General features: G+C 40.5%; 1 protein-coding gene across 2 annotated transcripts in view; it reads right to left on the reverse strand.

Moving 5' to 3' along the window:
* Nucleotides 1-4,709: 4,709 nt before the first annotated feature.
* Nucleotides 4,710-19,785, reverse strand: part of usp34 (ubiquitin specific peptidase 34) — a 57,215-nt gene continuing 42,139 nt past the window's right edge. For both annotated transcript variants that reach the window (XM_019259735.2, XM_019259734.2), the window contains exons 48-78: nt 19,504-19,654; nt 19,337-19,415; nt 19,207-19,260; nt 19,011-19,106; nt 18,849-18,913; nt 18,655-18,730; nt 17,745-17,792; nt 17,569-17,634; nt 17,386-17,466; nt 17,179-17,264; nt 16,615-16,783; nt 16,292-16,366; nt 15,539-15,690; nt 15,300-15,453; nt 15,053-15,097; nt 14,407-14,511; nt 13,927-14,074; nt 13,374-13,678; nt 12,322-12,651; nt 11,468-11,625; nt 11,245-11,323; nt 10,735-10,861; nt 10,524-10,631; nt 10,233-10,337; nt 9,549-9,673; nt 8,337-8,460; nt 8,177-8,256; nt 7,894-8,034; nt 7,144-7,284; nt 6,889-7,045; nt 4,710-6,224 (exon numbers count right to left, since the gene is read on the reverse strand). In XM_019259735.2, the coding sequence (XP_019115280.2) occupies nt 5,473-6,224; nt 6,889-7,045; nt 7,144-7,284; nt 7,894-8,034; nt 8,177-8,256; nt 8,337-8,460; nt 9,549-9,673; nt 10,233-10,337; nt 10,524-10,631; nt 10,735-10,861; nt 11,245-11,323; nt 11,468-11,625; nt 12,322-12,651; nt 13,374-13,678; nt 13,927-14,074; nt 14,407-14,511; nt 15,053-15,097; nt 15,300-15,453; nt 15,539-15,690; nt 16,292-16,366; nt 16,615-16,783; nt 17,179-17,264; nt 17,386-17,466; nt 17,569-17,634; nt 17,745-17,792; nt 18,655-18,730; nt 18,849-18,913; nt 19,011-19,106; nt 19,207-19,260; nt 19,337-19,415; nt 19,504-19,654 (4,382 nt within the window). In that variant the 3' untranslated portion in view covers nt 4,710-5,472. The remainder of the gene's footprint in view (nt 6,225-6,888; nt 7,046-7,143; nt 7,285-7,893; nt 8,035-8,176; nt 8,257-8,336; nt 8,461-9,548; nt 9,674-10,232; nt 10,338-10,523; nt 10,632-10,734; nt 10,862-11,244; nt 11,324-11,467; nt 11,626-12,321; nt 12,652-13,373; nt 13,679-13,926; nt 14,075-14,406; nt 14,512-15,052; nt 15,098-15,299; nt 15,454-15,538; nt 15,691-16,291; nt 16,367-16,614; nt 16,784-17,178; nt 17,265-17,385; nt 17,467-17,568; nt 17,635-17,744; nt 17,793-18,654; nt 18,731-18,848; nt 18,914-19,010; nt 19,107-19,206; nt 19,261-19,336; nt 19,416-19,503; nt 19,655-19,785) is intronic.

Raw genomic sequence — 19,785 nt, forward strand, 5'->3', positions numbered from 1 at the left:
CTAAACGGAGGAGAAGTCATTTCCTCTGAAGAGGTTCAAAAGTGAGTTTGATTTTCAATAATGAACAAACATATTTTTCACAGATCTCTCCTGTCATTAGATATTTTGGTGATAGTCATGTGACTGGTATGACCAATCATGTTGGAGCTGTAACCCTCCTGATCTGTTGTGTCTGATCCATCAGTAAAGTGAAGAGCCAGTCAGATGATGTGAAGCAGGCGCTAGTCCAGGTGTTTGGGGACAGTCTTCACTTTGAGATAGAAACAGGGCGGCCTCAAGACTCTGCCTCCAACCAGGCTGTGGTCATCGCCCTTGGTGTCCTGTTGGCCGTGAGCATGGTGGGATTGACTGCTACTGTCGCCTTGATCATCAGGTGAGAAAGGAGACCATCAACAAGCAGCTGTTTATACATCACGTTAACTTTTTAAGTATGTCAGCATTGACTGTCAACAACTCAGATAATGCAAGTTAAATTGAATAATAAAGAAAGATGTATTTTTGTGACTTTTGTTTCACAGTATAGACTCATACATTTCGCAGCAGCACTGACATTAGGAAACTCTTTGTTTGTCGTTGAGGGGGAGCAGATGGAGAATATCAGAGGGAAAACTGGAAAACTCTTCCATAAAATATGATCCAGTTTCACCAAAAATCAGTGAAGTAGTTGGTGAAGCGCTCCATACTTCTCGCGGGTGATCGCATCCTGACAAGTTGCATAGTACAAGAACAGATATACAGGGCAGAGTCGGAATGACAGAGACGCCATTAATCTGATTACAAGTCAGTGTGACATCAACGTGATTTAAAATCTGTTAATTCATGGAGAAAAGTTATATAATTCATTTTAAGGCTGGACTCACGTAAAGATAAATCTCAGACTCACACTGAGAAAGAAAAAGAGTTCATTTCAATTTCATTTCAGATGTTTAAACAAAATGGACGCTCATTGAGGATCGTGTACTGTATAAGACTAATTTATTATCTTTAAAACCTTTCAGGTTGAAGAGGACAGCGAAACATCAGGAAGATTCAGACAACCACTGTTTCACGTAAGTCCTCTGAACAACTCTTCATGTTAAAATGTCAACACAGCTCTTCATTTAAAGTCTGTTTTTATTGGAAATCTCCCCCCACAGGAACAGGAACTTTCCTAAAACACTTGAGCAGGTAAATAAATAAATCATTCAGATCTTAAAAGCGTTCAAATAAAATATTTGAAAAGTTAAAACAGAGCTGAAAATCAGTGATTTGTGTTACAGGGACAGATGAAGTTAGAAGAGACAGGACCAGACGACGAGAAGAAGACGATGGACAGACACTCAGATAATGAAGATGAGACAGTAAAGAGAGGCAGTATGGGAGAGAAACCAACATTCCAGACTGACGACAAAGACAATGACAGATAATTCTCCTCTCTGATCTGAACACAGATTTCAGTCTGACTGTATGGAGTCTGCAGAGTGCAGCTAAAATAATTAGAGACTTTTAAAGTTGAAACTATATTTACGACAAGAAACAAGCCACAGTTCAGAGTGTATTTTACAAATTACAATCGGCACCTTAAAATTAATTTGATAACTAAAAGCCAGAGAAAAGATGTAAGGATTAAATCCTCTCATTCTTGGTGTTTATTTTAGGTGATGAAATTCAGATTCATTTATTGTCTCAATGTGGCTGCTGAAGAAGCTTAGAGGTGAATCTGTTTTCAACAGCTATTATAAATTGTTACTTTTGTAACCCATTGGAAATTAGGTGTTACTTAAACACAAATTAATTCCTCTTAATGACAATTTATGTATTTTCTTGCCTTTTATTGCCACGTTCGCTATTTCACATTTAAGTCATTATTTTATCTTAGCTCAAGTAAGGAAAAACTTGATAACAAATACGTTATTGGTTCAGGAGGAATGATTAATTCCTATTGGTGTAAAATGAACCAAGTCCCGCCTGTTTTCAGGTTAGAGAGACGCAGTCTAACATGTGCAGAGGGAGACAATGAAGCGGAGCGAATGAGTGAAAACAAGTTGAAATCGCGAGTGAAACTTTTGTTAATTAAATCTGCTGTAGCAGAAGAAAAACTATTTCAACGAGCAAGAGTTGGTGAAACCTTGATGACATCTGTTCATGGTGTATGCTTTTATTTTCTCGGTGAGTTTTGAATATAATACACGTGCTGCACAAGGCCACATTAGCAGAGTGTTTAGCCACTGAGCAGTAGTGTAAAGTTCTGTTTAAGTATATATATTTTTTATTGCAGAGCCAAATAAGTTGGATAATTTATGTATGAATATATGTATTATTTACTTTTGTGAGTAAAGTAAGCAATTGCAAAGCAGCTAATGTTATAGACTACTGTATGAAACTTACGTGAATTACTCCCCTGTTGGTGTGTACGACCACAAGGTGTCAGTATTGTGATTAGGAATCTATATTCCTTACATGCATTATTTAGATGCATGTGAGCGTTTCATGTTAAATTGTAAGTGGTTTTCATAATAATGTAAAATTTCAGTTATTTTACATTTGCTTATGGCCATTAAATAAGTGGGTTGTAAAATGTAAAAGTAGAAGTTGACATTTCATATGTTAACATGGCAGTACAACCATTATCCTAAATTCATGGATTAAATACTGAAGGTTGTATTGAAATTGATTTTGATAAAGTTAGAGCTGTACAGTTAAGAAAAGTAGAAAATAGGTTTGCATATGTTTATAAGCCGTGTTATGCTACACAGGCTAGGTTTTTTGGACATCCCTGGATTCTGGATCCTGGACTGGATTTGATTCTCTCCCTGACGAGGGGGATGGCGAGCCACCCGTGTTGAGTACCTGGATTGAGGAAACCTATGAGCTATTCAACTGCCCTGCTATCAGCGTGGTAGGGTTGTGGAACAGGATTTCAGGAGACGATTGAACTGAACTAAACTCCTTAATTTTTGGGAAGGATACTTTCATTTTCTTTTTGGTGCACCAAACTTAAAAGACATTTTATTGAGTAAAAGACCAGTCTACTGTTGTGAAATGTTACAGAGTTATGTAAATACAATAATTTTGTTACAACTTAACTTTGTGTCCTGGTTACTCATAGTGGTGTCCAATTCAATTCATTACCCCTCCCTGCGAATCTAGATTGAACTGGTCCAGTGTGCACTTATCTTTTAGGTGGGTTACACTTTCATCACAAAAAGTAAGAAACAACAAAGTAGTAATAAAAGAAAAAAATACAATCATTAGCTCTGAATGGTCTGACCTAAAATATGACAGCCGGCCAATCAGAGCTCCTGCTGCTTTATTTTGCCCTGGACTTTTTAATTAATACATTTTAAAAAATATATTAAAATAAAAAATGTCCAGAATAAATGTTCCCCAGCGGCAATGTTTTCTTCAGCCTCCATATGACCACACTGCACAGTAGCTGATTCGATTCTTTAAGATGAAACCAGAGCCCGACTGATTGAATTATTTAAGCTCATGTTCAGCCTGAATGAGACAAATCATGAACAAAACAGAATTCTTGAAGAGGAGATTTAATCTGGTCAAAATGCTCCTGAACTCCAGTGCCAGACTTTATGGTTAAAGAAGGATATATTACTAAGGATATATCATCACTGTGTGCAGATTTTTTATCAATCTGTTGAATATTATTTGAATGTTTAATTTGTTTGTAAAATGCTTCCATAAACTAAACTGAGCTGACGTTTAACATTTTAAATGTCACTTACCTCAGTTTAGTTTTTTTTCCCTTTAATGCACTTTATTAGCAAAATGTGAATATTAATAGAGCTCTGCAGTAACACTTCACACATGAACTGTTTTTAACAGTAATGTGGATGTGAATATAAACAATGAATAAAACAGTTCCATCATCCACAGCGTGTTTGATTTCCCTTCATCTACTTGTACATAGTCTGAAAAGTTCCTAAATTTGTCAACTTGGTTTAGTTGTTAAAATTATGTTTTTTTGTTGTTTTTTTCAGTTTTCTAATAAATTTAAGGTCCAGAGTGTCAAATTTAGAGGGCTCTATTTACATAATATGGCAAAACATGTTATATAATATTCAGAACTGTGTTTTCATTAGTGCATAATCACCTCAAAACAAGAATAATTTTGTTTTTGTTACCTTAGAATGAGCCCTTTATATCTAATCAGTAACTATACCTCTAGACCCTACACACTGGTCCCTTAATTGTTTATAGTAGCTTGTAGGCAGACACTGTATATCTGTTCATGCACAGTCAGTTCTTAGGCAGAGATGTTAGGTATGACTGCGTTTAACTTTAAAATACAGATGAGAACTGTTGCACCTTTAACTTCAAAGCTCTGCGCAGCTCCAATCTTACTGGTGTAAGCAGTGTTCATATAAGGAAACGACACGACACTGTACTTGCACTCTTTACACTTACTGTACCGGGATTTGTGATCCATTTCGCTTCCCGTACGTCTCCACTGCAGACACCCGGATGATGAAGTGAGCGACGCTCTGCAGGCTGGAAACATTTAAAACGATGTAAACTGAAGGAAAGGGCGGGAAAAAAAACCTCACAGCTCCACATGGGTTTCAGTTCATAATTCTTCATATTAAAACTGTTTTTATTAATTTATTCTCTATTAAAATAAAATCAGAAGAAAAATCAGAACACAGCAGAAGCGAAAATAAACAATAGATTATGGAATGTACTTCACTAAAGAAAATAAAAGCTCCAGCTGGTCCAACATGGGGGCTTTATTTCAACCACAGTCAAATAAAGCACCGCTTTTTATATATTCATATATATATAAAGGATATTTATATAGTTTTCATATACACCTTCAGGCAATGACTAGAGAGGATTCTTTACAGAATCAAGTTTCTCGTGGTTCTCTTAATGTACAGGTAAACTCAGTTTCTGGATAATTAAACCACAGAAAAAGTCAAGGCAACTTTTTTTTTTTTGCCTCGTTCATAAAGTACAAAACTGGCACAGAGGACGACCATTTTTATACACAGTAAAAATGCAATAAAATTAAATTACATACAGAGGAGACAAAAGTTCTGTAAACCTTTCCCCGTTACAGCAAATAAAATCACTTTCCAAAACAAATCAAATCAGTATAAAACACAAAACAAAACAAAAAAACAACAAAACAAAACCTTTTTTTTTTTTGCCCTTTGAAAGAAATGTGCTATAGCTTGTACGACTTTTTCTGTTTTTTCTTCTTTATTTGTCAAACGAGGGGTCGGCTGTGCGTGGAGTCTTAAAGAGCGGAAACGACACGGCGGAGCCACTGAAGCCGGAAAAAAACCGACCGACTGAACATCAGCAGAAGGCAACGAACAGCAGCAGCACACAAACAGCAGAAGAAGAAGAAAAAAACAAAAACGAAAAGCAGGAGAGTTTTTTTTTTTTTTCCTCTGAGCAGAATTCAGATTTCTGAAGAGAAAAAAAAAGAAGTTTCGTTAAAGATCTCATGGCGGCTGTGAGTTGATGATGTCATGAAGAGGGCGGGCCTTTAACGGACAGTTTGCTAACTATGGCGATGGTGGCTTCCACCGTCCTGTACAGCATGTCCAGCATGTCCGGTGGCGGGCCGGCGCTCGGAAACGCCTGTGAGGAGGGGGCGTGGCCACTGCAGCCCTCTGGCCCCTCCCCCACCAACCCAAGGGCTGATGGGAAGGCAGCATCCTCAGAGAGGGGCGGGGCTAAGCTGCCACTGGTCTTAGAGCCCGCCTCTTTCTCTTCCTTCACCTCCTCTGACGTGGCAGACATCGCCTCACCCCTCCTACCCTCCTGCTGCCCTGCCTCCTCCTCCTCACCTGCTGCCATATGTCGAGTGGGCTCAGGCTCCTCCCCCTGCACAAACCCCTCCCCCGCCTCCTGCAGCAGGGAGGACGAGGAAGAGAACGAGGAGGAGGATGATGAGGACGCCTCCATCTTCTCCTCTTTTGGGGAGGAGTCCAGGTTCCCAGAGGAGGCGGGCGCGGGGTCAGGAGAGGGCGGGTCCTGTTCGGTGCCTGGGTCGATCAGCGAGGATGAGTCCCGTGTCTCTGTGTCCGAGGTGCTGGTAGGCGTCAGCGCCTCCTGGTGGTCGGGCTTCGGCTCGCTGCAGGGCGGGAGAGCCGAGGAGGAAGAGGAGGAAGAGGAAGAGGTGGAGGCCACGCAGAGTGTCGCTGCTGCATCACCGGCTCTGTCGTCGTCACTGCTCACCCTCCGCCGCTTCACCGGTGTGGCTCCTTCATCCTCAGCTGACACACACACACACACACACACACACACACACACACATCATTTTGCTGCTTCAATACTTGAGAGTCAAAACTTCTAAATCTAAAGTTTAAACATTATTTTACAGTTTGCATTTTTTCCCCTCACATAAAGGATGTTAATGTTTCTGCCTCTCAAAAACGTTTTTCCTTCCTTACCACTGTCGCTTGCTCGTGGTGGGAGTTGTTTAGTGTGTAAATAATAAGGGGACTTTGAGCATGCGGTTTCTTATTTAACATGTCAGACAGGACATGTTATCCAGTTTGACTGGTCAAATATGGAAAGTGTGTGTGATCTCCTATCTTTTAGGACCAATCGTGTTACATACATACATTACAGCCTGCTCAGAGCTCTGAAACTGGAAGAAGCATATTGAGCAATTTATTGACAGAGCAACAGTTGTTTGGGACATCGACAGTGGGGAATTTAGAGCAGAAGCAGGTCTGAGAAGTTTCTGTGGACATTTCAGCCAACACGGGGTCAAATTACACACACCACAGTATCTGATACTCAAAGACAGACTGCACGTAAACACACTCAGTGTTGTTTAAAGCTAAATGTTTTTCCACTGTAAGATTAATTAATTGATTTAATCAAATTAGCCTGAAACTGTCTCTATATACTCTGAGTGTGTGTGTGTGGTACCTTTGGCCTTGTGGTCCTTGGCCTCAAGCTCCAGAGCGCTGCGCTGCTGGACACAAACCCGACAGCGAGCCAGCAGCTCCTGCAGGGCGGGGCAGAGGGCCGGGTCCACGGCCTGAGGAGGCTGAACGGACAGCAGCAACACCAGCACCCTCAGATCCTGACACACGGAGAAAATAAATATCAAATAAATATAAAATGACTGAAAATAAGTGGTGGTGTGAGTGTGAGTGGGTGTGTGTGTGTGTGTGTTCGTACAGCGTTGAGCAGGCCGCTGGTCTTGCTGAGCTCCAGGCGATGTGCTGCCAGTTCAGGCTGCAGGCTGCTCTGTTCATTCAGCAGGTTCGTCACCAGAACACCAATCAGGTTGGAGCAGCTGGGACCAGACAGCACCTGGACCTACACACAGCACACACAAAGAGTTGCTGATGACACCATCATCTAGACAATTGTTGGCATAGACACAGACTAAACAACCAACAAAACAATTTAGGATGTAGAAGAAAATGATTGACAGATTAGTCGATAATACATAATTGCTAGTTGCAGCCCTTCTCTCTGCATGTCTTTGGGCTGTCGGAGGACACTGGACCACCAGAATCTTCTTGCTGTGCGGTGACTGTGCTCATCATTACACCACAGGGCCGCCCTACAACATCCATTCATCCATCCATCCATTCATCCATCCATTATCTGTAACTGCTTATCCTCATCAGGGTCACGTGCGGCTGGAGCCTATCCCAGCTGACACCGGGTGAGAGGCGGGGTACACCCTGGACAAGTAGCCAGCTCATCACAGGGCACATAGAGACAAACAACCATTCAAACTCACATTCACACCTACAGGCAAGTTCGAGTCACCAATTAACCTATTAGGTCCATGTCCAGGAACCTTCTTGTTTTGAGACAACAGTGCTAACCACTGTACCACTGAGCCGCCTCTGAAACATAAAGTGAAGAAACATAACTAAACTAAAGAAAGTTCCAGTACAGCTCTGTAGCTTGTACCTTGTGCAGGAAGCAGGTGAGGAAGGAGTAGGCCGCGTTGTTGTTGAGAAACGTCCTCTCGTCCATCAGGATACACTTGATGTATTCGCTGAAGGCCGGATCCTCACACAGCAGCTTCACACACGTTTTAGCCAAAACAGACTGAAACAAAAACAACTCAATCAGTTCAGTGCTACAGTCTTTGTAAAAGAGTTTATGACTAATAAAATGTCCGGATTCTAGAAATGAATCTTTAAATCTCTTGTATTGTGACGAAGCGCCCAAAGTTTAAAATGTAACACACCTGTGACTGACAGAGCTCCGTCCACAGCTTGGGAAAGAGAGCGAGGTGAAGAGGAAGACCTTCATACGCTATCAATACACCTGAGAGAGGGAGAGAATGTTAATATACATATCTGAGTTTTTATGAATGATACACACACACACACAAAGATCACACGTACTGAGTTTGACAAGTGTGTCCGTGAATTTCTCGCAGTTGATAGCGACGCGACACAGCAGGTGGATGAACTGGTGGTAGGACAGGAAGTAATCCAGCAGCATTCGGTCGTACACCTCGTCTTTACCCTGAAACACACACAAGACTTTTGTAACCAGAGTAAACACTCAGATCATTTAATAATAAAAACAATAATGTCCCGAGCTGTATAAATATTTGGGTTAAATGAGGTCACTACGAGCGCTGAACTGCAGTCAATGAAAAGAGAACAAGGGAATCTTTCCTTTCTAGCAGTGAGTTTAATGTTAATATGCTGAAACAGCCTAAGTATAGCACTTGGAATAGAGATCGCTAGGTTAGAACTTGAATGTGTGAATGTTTAACGATTTTGTTTGCTTATCCTACACTTTAGCTTTGTCCAGATTAAAAGTTTGAAATGGCTCGTACAGCCTGAGAAAACTACTGAATAAATCAGAATTAGTTTATGCATTTAAACATTAAAAGTTGAAGTTTTTTTATGACCTCTTTATTAAGTCTGTTTTTTTTGTAGATGGTCTGCTATGTGATTGTGAGCTAGGAACCTGGACTTGAAACAGAACTGGAGTGAGCTGAAGTAAACTGCCTCTAAAAGGTTAGGAGGTAGGAGGATCGGACCCACCCACACACTTAGGATTTAAGGACTTAACTGAGACTGGGAAAAATGAACAAATTATTGGTTTTTGTGTGCCTATTTTTGTTGTTGTAATTATTTGTTTATTCTGAAGATAAATGCAGACTTTGGTTAATCGTATCTGTGTCTGTGGTTAAGTACATTGGTTACACTTCACTACTACAAACTTAACACTTGTTTTAAAAGAGCTAAGTGAAGAGGTCTATAAGTTTGTTTCAAAGTCAGAAAATAGAAGTAAGGCTTCAACAAACAATTGTCTGCAAACTACTTTCTTATTAATCTATAAAAAGTCAGACAGACATGTTGAAGGTGATAAAAAGAGAAAATCGTCACCCTGGAAACGTCACAGATTTTGCACTTTTTCTTGAAAATTGACTCAAATGATTGACCAATTATAAAAATACTTAAGTTTAAGTTCAACTGTGCAATATCAATTCATGAGTGATGAAGCAACGTACATCAACCTGTCGATACATAAGACCTGTTCTAACAGGTCATGTGAGAGAGGGGCAGGTCATGTGACAGGTGTGTTACAGGTGAACGTACCTTGCTGCTCTCCACCATGGAGGGCAGCAGACACATGTTGAGCTCTGGTCTCGGAGGTCGGATGTTGTTCTTGGCTCCCATCAGCTTGATGTTCTCTCTGCAGGGCAGGTAGGGGCCAAACGACACTGAGGAGACAAACACACACAAACTGAGTATGACTTTATTATGAGGTGTTGATTAAAACAATAAATCTTAAATGAATTATTTAAAAGATGTGATTAATCTGCAAGCTTTACATCTCCCAGCTTAACAACTGCTCGGCTAAAAACTAAGTTTACATCGTCTGACTAGGCCACATTTGGGCTCTGTTGTCACTCAAAAACAAACTTTTGGTCTCAACTTGAACTGAAACATCTGCAGTGTAATTCCTAATTGATATGTTCTGATCTATCGAAGTTAGATCCAATACGAGGTGAATTAAGTCTTGTTTTTGGGGCCATCTTGACTGGAATGAGCCTGCTCTGTGATGTTCTGCTACTGACCAACAAACATCGAACATCGACCGATTGATCTGGACATCCTTTCAAATTAGTTTTTGACTTTCCTTCTGTGTGTTTAATTATTCTGAACTCACGGCAGTGAGACATTTTTACTTCTATATACGCTGTTCTTGCTGGTCGTCTAAACAGCAACAAAGAAGGTATAAAAACAGGAGGTGTAGAGGAGGAGGGTGAGGAGACTCACTGGGGATGTTGCTGTGGTGGTAGGTGCAGTGGTTGTGCTGCAGGAAGGGGACCAGAGTGTGCAGGAAGTCGTGAGGACTCAGCAGAACGAGTTCCTTCAGCACATCTGCAGGAACCAGAACAAGGAACACAAAAAATTACAATCAACGTTCATCAGTCACTCAGACAAAGAAAAACACAACACATGCATCTCAGTTAACATCACAGGTGTCAGAGACTGTACTAAACCTCTGCAAACACTTGATTTCTTTATACTGGAATGTAAGAAATGGATCATGTGTGTGTGTGTTACCCAGGCAGGCGTTGCGGAGTTCGGGCGGGCTGTAAGAGTTGAGGAGTGTGAGCAGCTTGTGGGCAAAGTCGATCCTCTCCTGCCACTGAATCAGAGCCTGCTTCACATCTGGATGACAAGACAGAGAAACATCTGTTCAGAACAAACTGCACGGCTGCATCATCGTTCCACCGCTAAACTGTGTGACTTGGTAGCGGTGAGAGGGTCTGACCTTTGCGCTGCAGGTACGGCCGGGTGGCTTTGAGAACAGACAGGAAGATGGAGAGCAGCTCCACCAGGTCTCCAGTGACGTGACACGCCGTCGCCTCGTGGTACATCATGTGCAGAGTGTTGAAGGACTGCAGGGGACAGACGGACAGAGAGCGTCCCGTTATTTACAACAGCTGTAGGACGCCATGTTGAGTTCCCACTCAGGTCTTTAAAAGGACTGAGAGCATCAATATTTCAAAGTTAAATTCCAACTTTTAATTTTTATGGGTGTTGTGGTTGACTTCAGATTAATTAAAACTATTTGAGAGTTATCTTTTCTACTCTAAGCTAGATAGTACATGTTCAGAGATGAACAGACATTGCCAAGCAGTGCTGATGGGTAACATTTGTATTTTCCAATGTTCTGTGTCAACGTGACTAATGGGGACAAGTCTTGGATCTTATTAAGATGATTGTCACAGTTATTGTCATCTGTATATGTGTATATATATAGTGGCACCCCTAATTGTACCTCAGTCATGAGGATGAGTCCTCGGTTGAAGACCACCAGCAGACGGTCCTCGTCGTTCTCCAGCAGAACCCTGAAGGCACTGAGAGACCAACAAAACCAGGTGTTAGGATTCAGGTAATTTCAGATACTCAAAGCAAATATTAATATTCAGTCACTAAAGTTGAAATCTTTTAAACTACGCAGCTTCAAATTATGCTTTCCACAAGTGTGCGTGCGTCCTGACCTGATGAGTGTGGTCCAGCAGGAGCGACCGTCCAGGCAGCGCAGGTAGCAGCTGATGGTGGTTTTCTTGAACTGTTTCACGTCCTCCAGCTCTTCTTCTCTCATGTCGGCTCGCTGCGCCACAAACAGCTGCATCAGGTTGAACAGCTCCTCCACCGCCTGCAGGGGGCAGCGCACACACACACACACATTTTTATGATCTAATATATTTGTATCTTACATATCTGTATCTTAAAAATACAGACATGAGTTTTGATCTCACTGACAATATGGATGAAGATTCCTTTCATCGTTTTCATCTTCCTGTCTATGTCTGTTTCAAACATTTATCAGATTACATCACCAACAGGACAACAAGAAACAGGACATTAAAATGTTATTCTTAAGAACAATTGTGCCATCATTTGTAAGTTTGCCTATGAGCTGTCAAACGATCTAACATGCATCACCAAGAATAATAAAAAAAATAATTAGATACCGTCACAGGAAATGTAACATAGCCAAAATCAGGGTTTCCACACCTTCTTAAACAATGAATGTTACAATAATGATAAATAATCTGTGCGTGAAGTGATGACGCAACTGTGGGAAAGACACATGGCGACAGTGCCTTTACTAATGTTCAGTTAAAAAATATTTGAAAAAAACTTTCAGTTTCTACCCACATCTGTTTGTCTGTTTTCCAAAACTTTTTTTCCTCTTAATTACACACATTTTACAAGGATTTCAAGGACCTGTGTGAACCATGCAAAATGCTAAAACTAACAGAAATAGGACTCTAACATCACTTCCATGCAGTGTGTTATTCTATCACTATCCTGCAGCCTCTGATCTGAACACAGACTCTCCACCCACCCCGGGATACTGGCTGGCATGTGGCGTCAGGTTCTTGAAGGCCCACTGGATGTTCTGGTGCTGCGCCAGCTGCCGAGTGAAGGTGGGCGACTGCTCGCAGCACATGCGCAGGATGCCGTAGTAGGCGGGCAGCATGCCGCGGTTGAACAGCACCACCTCCTGGTCATCGTGGTCAGCCAGAATGTAGTTAAAGGCGATGTTCTTGGTCACCACGGGGTTCTGCACCACCAGGCGGACGTTCTCCGGACAGTCCACGCACATGTTGTACCAGAACGACAGCAGCGCCTGCTTGTTGTGATTGGTGGCGATGGCTGGCTCTGAAAGTTTGGGCTGAAGACAGAAAAGAGAACAACGTGACTAAAGTTTCACATAAGGGCTACTGTTCACAGTCGAACCGCAAACAACAATGGTAACATATTTATAAATATTCATAAGTGTTTATTATTGTACAGTATATACTATTATTAATCTGTTTTTACAGAGTTAGTTGTTTGTTTAATATCTACTTGTTATAGTGTTATGAACAATTTAGTAAATGTTTATATACTTACAAATACAAAACAGAGGGCGTTAAAATAAAGTGTTATCATCTTTCTTTACATTAAATGAAAATACAGATCTGACTTACATAAACTGCAGTTGTTTTGGGAGAATTTTTACAATATGGCTGTTATCAAAACTGCTTTAAAGGTTTAGTTCCAATTTTTTAAAAATAGGATTGCACTGGTGGAGTGGTGAAAATATTTGAAATATATCATACACTTTGACTGATATTGATTTTGTAGGTGGGCCCACAAAACACACACATTTATAAAATCTTTCTATTAAACTTGTATGACACGTATGTAAATAAATAACCTGTTGCTCTCATCTTATTCAGAAATGTTGGAAAACATAAAGTGTCTCTTTAAATATAAAATACAAAAGGCAGTGCTGCAGTATTCCAAATAATAATAAGCTGTTGAGGAAATATTTCGGCATGAGGAACTGCATTTTTCTGATTCTTGTTTAGCAGCAAAGCAGACTATACTAAGACAGAAAGCATGTTGTACCTGGAAGAGGTTCCAGAGGTCCATAAAGTATCCGGAGAACATGAGTTTTTCTGTCTTGGAGATGAGGCAGTAGGTCATGAAGCTGAAGTACTGCACAAGCTTAGTGGTGCCGTGAACGCTGGCGTCCACATACAGCTTCGCGCGTCCCAGCAGCCCCAGCAGCAGGTTGTAGACCTGGTGGAGGACGACGGTGGTGTCGGGCGACAGTGGCAGCTCACGGGTCGGCAGGTGGAGAGAGCGTGTGGAACGAAACATCTGTCGGAAGGAGTTGCTGGGGATGAGGGAGACGAGGAGGTACGCCGCCGCTGGAGGGAGGAGAGACCGCTGATTATTAGGATGAGGAACGAAATGCAGCTGTGTGATGGTTCATTTAATCGTTTGTGTTTAAACATATCTGGTTGGTTTCTTATGTTTGACAATTGCCTTCCACAGATTGTCTTTTTTTTTTTTTTTATAATCTACTGCCATATTTCTTCTTATTTATTTATTCAGCTAACTAATAAACTAAATTGTTCAAAATCATTTTATATTTGCAGAACAGTGAGGTTCTCACATGTGCGGACTCTGGGGTAGTTGTGGGCCAGCAGAAAGCGTTCCACCCAGTTCTCCATGTTCTGCAGGACCCAGCTGTGGGCCAGTTTGTTCCTGGGAGTCTGGACAGCCAGCCAGTCCAGACACTGAGACGGGTTGTACTCGATCACCTGACAGGAAGAACACAAACTTACATGAAGACACAGTGTGACTGAGATATATATTGACCCTCCTACAGTTAGTTTGTTAACCCAGAATGATCATTAAAGAAACAAAGAACAGTTAGAAAGTTGCTAAACTCAAGACACTAAAACTACTCTCCCTGATTAGTACAACTAAAGCTAAACTTGATCCATTATTGCATGTCACAAACAAAATAAGCTGAAGTTAAAACAGATGATCCTAATTTGATCAGCTGAAGGAAAGAAAACACTGGAAAAAAAAAAGACATTCAATTGGATTTTTGTGTCGATGACACCAACGTGACACTCAAGTATTTTACCTCCCAAATCCTCTGGAGGATGTACGAGGCAAAGGAAGGCATCCCCGGTGGTCCGCCTGCAAACTCCATCAACATCGTCAGCAGCTTGAAGAAAGGATTGGCAGCCTGATGGAGTGAAAAACAAAACTGTTGATGAAACGTATGTAGAGCTACTTACAATACCATTAAAATGTTTGGGGTTGTCTGCCACGAAAATACCATCTTATTCTGAACTGACAAATCACAGTTTGAACTACAAAGTAACTGTTTTGGGTCACTTCACACTTTTATGTCATGCCATACTGTGAGGAAACTGACAAAATTAAAGTTTTTAATCATTGAATGATTGGATTTAAATTTAATTTACTGTCTTTTATAGTCTATTATACTGTTATCTCTGTTAAAATATTGAAGGAAAGTACTGTAAGACGCTCAATATTTCAGGTCAATATGTCAGGCCAAACATTTAACAGGTATTGTACATCTTAATCACACATATGTTTGATTATCTAATGCATAACTGTAATAACAGGGCTTAAATCTAAATGAGGGTGAAGAACAAAAACAAAAAATAAAAATAAAACAATTAACAGCTAAGATAGATAGATGTGACAAACCCTTTGTGTTTTGGTCGTTTTGAATAAACCTTATCTGAGCATCTGCTTACCTCAGGAGTCAGCTTAGCGATGGAGGAGAAGAGCATCGACACAATCTGTCAGGAGGAGAATTATACATTCAATATTAGAAAAAATATTTCTACTGCCAGCTCCAAAAACTGTTCCCTGAAATCAGTTTAACGTGTTTGGTATTTTCAAAAAACTTGCTGCACAACATTTGTTTAAAAAGACAGACCCAGTACGTTTGATTTAAACATTATCGATGTGTCATTTCCTGTGTGGATGTGAGAAACCTACATGCTCAGCCAGGCGGTTGTTATAGCGACAGAGGCTGAAGATGAGGTTGCACGTCTGTCTGATGTTGATCCCATCTCTGATGTGCTGGAAGAGGAAGGGGAAGCCTTTCCCTCCGGTCAGCGCCGCCATGTCGCTCTGGGACAGAGTCAGATGTCTGGAGGAAAAACAAAGAATTGTCTCATTCTTCCAAATGCATAAAAGAGGGGAATATTTTATGTCATCACGTCCTGTACTCGTACCTCTCAGAGCGAGACTGCTCCACCAGCAGAGCGATGAGGGCGATCATCTTCTCCAGAGCTGCAGGACGATACTTCTCCTCCGCCAGAGACAAAATGTCTTCCTCTTCATCCTCTTCTTCTCCCTCCTCCTCTGACAACACCTCCACCTGAGGCTGAAGGCAGAAAAACTCATTTACTTTGTTTCTTCTTATAACCACGTTACATAAATATCATGAATCTGTCGGAGGGCAACACTAGGTTTGTGTAATTATACTTTCATAACCAAGTTGTTTTAAGTGATAAAAGGTTTAAATCCTTAATTACAAACCAGTTAAAGTCACTTTTAATGGATTTGACACTGGCATCTACATTTTCCACATAACTGCTCACTAAATCTCTTTGCGCTCCTTAAGAGTAGATTCAGGTATAATATGATCTGGATTTTGATGAAAATGATACTGTGATGTTGTCGCACCAAGCACAGACAGACTTTTACGCCTTTGGTTCACCTTTGGCATTTCAGGCTCAGTGTGGCGATATTATGGATTTTTTACTAAGTTGGTACTTCATTGGTATGCTGTGACACGAGCTCCCCTTCTATTCCTAACGCCCACAACTAACAACGATCGGACAACATGAAAAAAAAAAAACCTGAGCTGCTCCGGCTCAAATTTCCCATTTCACAAGACAGAACGTGAATAAATAAACTAAGTATTATCATTTGGATCTCATTTATAGTAAATAAATACAGGGGAAATCAGTGAGCAAACTTACGTTCTCAGGGCCTTTGGTTCCCATGTAGAAATGCACCATGATGGAAATGGCTTGTAGAGACAATAAGAACTGACTCTGGAGACACAAAACAGATGAATAAGACTTAACTTACAAAATAATAATTATGGTTCAACAATAACTGCTTATAAATGGTGCAAAAATGTCCTATGCTATGTGTATGCTTTATATCTAACAACATGAATATAACTTTATAAAAACTTAGAGTTTTGATAATAATTACTCACTCTTCTTACTTTATCAAATTCAGTCAATAAACATCTTACATACTAAAAGTTCAATTCTGCAAAGAAGTTCAAACTCACCTCCTCCTCTCCCATCTTTGCGAACTCATAGAGAAAGGCAAAGTACTCTGTGAGGTGTTTGCTGTGGGGTTTGACGCCATGCTCCATGATGGACAGGAGGGTCTTAACAAAGCGGGTGACGCAGGATCGGCTGCCAATGTCCTCCACCGGGCCGTCCATATCATCAGAGCTGGAAAAATGGCAAAGAGTCGACCCATTTTAGCTATAAACTACCACCTTGAATGTGTTTTATAATCACTCTTGATCTCTGTCTGTCTGTCAGTGATGTGGAACCAGAAAAACTTTCTCAGAGTCCAGAATGACAGAGACAATGAGTGACACACGGCTCCTGTTTGGATCTCTGTTGCCATCTGATATCACAGAAACAACACTGTCTGTTTGTGCTGCACACCTCTAATGGCACAATTAAATTCACTTTACATTTATCACTGAATTTGATTAATTTAAAGCACTGTTCTGGACATCTGGTGTAACGAACCTTCTTATTAAAAATATAAGGAACCATTATTTAAAATCTAAATATCAAGCAGGTGTTATCAAGGCCACCAATCAGGTGTGACTTACCCATCCTCCATGCCGGGCTGCAGGTAGAGGTGAGCGTGAACCGGACGTAGCCTCTGGATGACGTGAATACACAATCTCTGAAACATCTGGGAGACAGAGGTAGAGGTTAGTGTTTGTGACGTCACAATTGTTAAATCTTAAATCATTAAATATTCATTAAATAAAATCATTCAATATGTGGGGAAAAGATGAAGATAAATAACTCACTTGTCTGACAATCTGATTGGGGCACTTTATGAGGATCTGCATGGGCCACCAGTTATCATCAGCCATCCGATCCAAAAACCACTGAAACAGAGGACAGCATGTAAACAGAAACATCATGCAGTACCATGTGAGGCGTGCCAACACAACACAGAGGTCAACTTATTGTTAAAGCTGTGTTCAGACCTCGCAGGCAGCCTGGCTGTTGTTGAACTGTTTGGTCAGGAGTTCGATCCACTGCAGCATGGTGGGCTGGAGGCAACAGAGCAGGAAGGACATACATAAGTCAGTTTGTCTCCACAGTACAGACGCCACCCAACAGTCAGAAATTAAATGTCCTACAATGAGGTGAGTGTGATTACCTTCTCCTTCGAGTGAATAAAAGTCTCAAGGACAAATGAGGTGCTGAGCTGCATAGAGAAGAAAATTCAGAGTAAAGAAAAACTGGCAGAAAAGTTTTAGCACATGGGCAGAAACACATAATAATTATTTTCATTATCAATTAAACTGTTGATTTTTTAATATTTTGACACCTATTTTGCACTGATTCTTGTAAACCTGCACTTGTTCATATGTATATTCATCTTCTGCGCTCACATTTTTATGATTGTGTTGCCACTGTGTTGTCACTTATTAGTGACATTATGTTGCCCATCATATTTCCTATTTGACTGGTTTTATCCAAACAATAGTCCAAAAAATGTTTAGTTTACAATAACTAGGGTTCCCAAACCTTTTTAAACATCAACAACTTTTCAAGGACTGTCCAGGCCCATTTCTTTTAAATTCAAGTCATAGTTTGAGACACAGATTAGGGTAAATTTCTATTTATTTCAATGTTTCTCTTCTTGCACTAAATATGTAAATTCAAGCATTTTTAATGACCCACGTCTAAATTCACAAACTTTCAATGACCTCTGGCAACAGTGACAGAGATAAAATGGAGGAATGCCAATAACCAATTCGCCCATTTGAAGCTAAAACCAGAATGAAAATTTAGAGAATTTTCTGGTAATTTAGCTAAAAAAAAAAAAAAAAATCTAGTTATCAAAATTCTTGTTAATTAGAATTCTAATAACCCAGGTTCAGATCTCAAGTCATGTGAAAATTATTATGAAATGGGCATCATATTTGATTTTTAAAATTACTATGATCATGTTTGATTCTCAAATTAAAATTGCAAATTTTCCTCTCAAACTTCTTTAGGGTAAAAAGTACAAATGACAGTAAAATAAAAATAAAAAAAATCCTTGAACCTGTAATATTTCTCACCTTAGCAGTCATGAGGGAGACTGCTTTGGGGTCTGGTAGAGTGCTGGGGATGCTGCTGCAGAGCTGCCACATAAAACTGAAGGAAAAAATTAAAACAAATAAACAATCGTGGATGATGAGTAGTGGCTATAAAGCCTGACCAGAGCTCATTAATTCATTCTTAAAAATAACAAAGCAACAGATTTGACACGAACCCAAAGTATGTGTGTTCAAATATATTTTTATCCTGGAGAAACTGCATGTTGTCGTGCCAAATCCACTGGAGGAAAAAACGAACACACAGACATGTAAATGTAAGATTTGTATGTAAATATAAATTAATTTACATATTTAGACTTAAAGTAGACCCACAGTACCTCCAGCAGATCAGGAGAGACGTCAAAACTAAAATCCTTCCCGTTCTCCTCCTCCAGCTCCACTCTCTTGTAGAAGAGCATGTAGGCACTGTGTGTCTGCAGATTTAATCAATATGTCATTATTACAGTCTGGACTGTGTGTGGTAATAAAATACAAAGTGTGATAAAGAAAAAACTGCCAGGAAATTGTCTTCACCTTCTCAAACGAAAAATCCATGAACTTGTCTGTGACGGAGTCGTAGGTTTTAGTCTGAAAGATAAAACTAACGTCAGCGAGATCCAAAGCGACGATAAATTCATGTATTATTTTTGGCTGCAGCACGTACCGTCATCTCTCCACCGAAGCACTCAGAGGCCAGCTGGGCCGAGTCGAAGGGCTTCACCTCCGCATCATTAAATAGATACCTGCAAGAAAATGTTGTGTTTAAATCCAACTACATGTTTGAGCGCGTTGACCTGAAATTTTAAAAACTTTTTCCACTTCTGCCCTCACCACTTGTTGTTCTTGTAGGCGTGTGGGTTGACAATGTCTCTAATGAAGCTGTAGTAATGGCCACCGTCTGCCGTGCCCGTGTGAACTGTGACGCCGATGAGGTCGTACTCGTAGCTCTCTGTGACTTTTGCCTCGCCCTCTTCCCGAAAACCTGCAAAACGACAAACACAGCTTAGAATTTGAATTTTAGACACACCAGAATGGATCATGACATATCCAAAGCACAGACATTTCAGTAATGGTTTGTTCTCTTTAATAGATTTTTGTCTTTCTCAGTGTTTG

This window comes from Larimichthys crocea, chromosome X (assembly GCF_000972845.2).
Source record: "Larimichthys crocea isolate SSNF chromosome X, L_crocea_2.0, whole genome shotgun sequence".
Classification (NCBI taxonomy): domain Eukaryota; kingdom Metazoa; phylum Chordata; class Actinopteri; family Sciaenidae; genus Larimichthys; species Larimichthys crocea.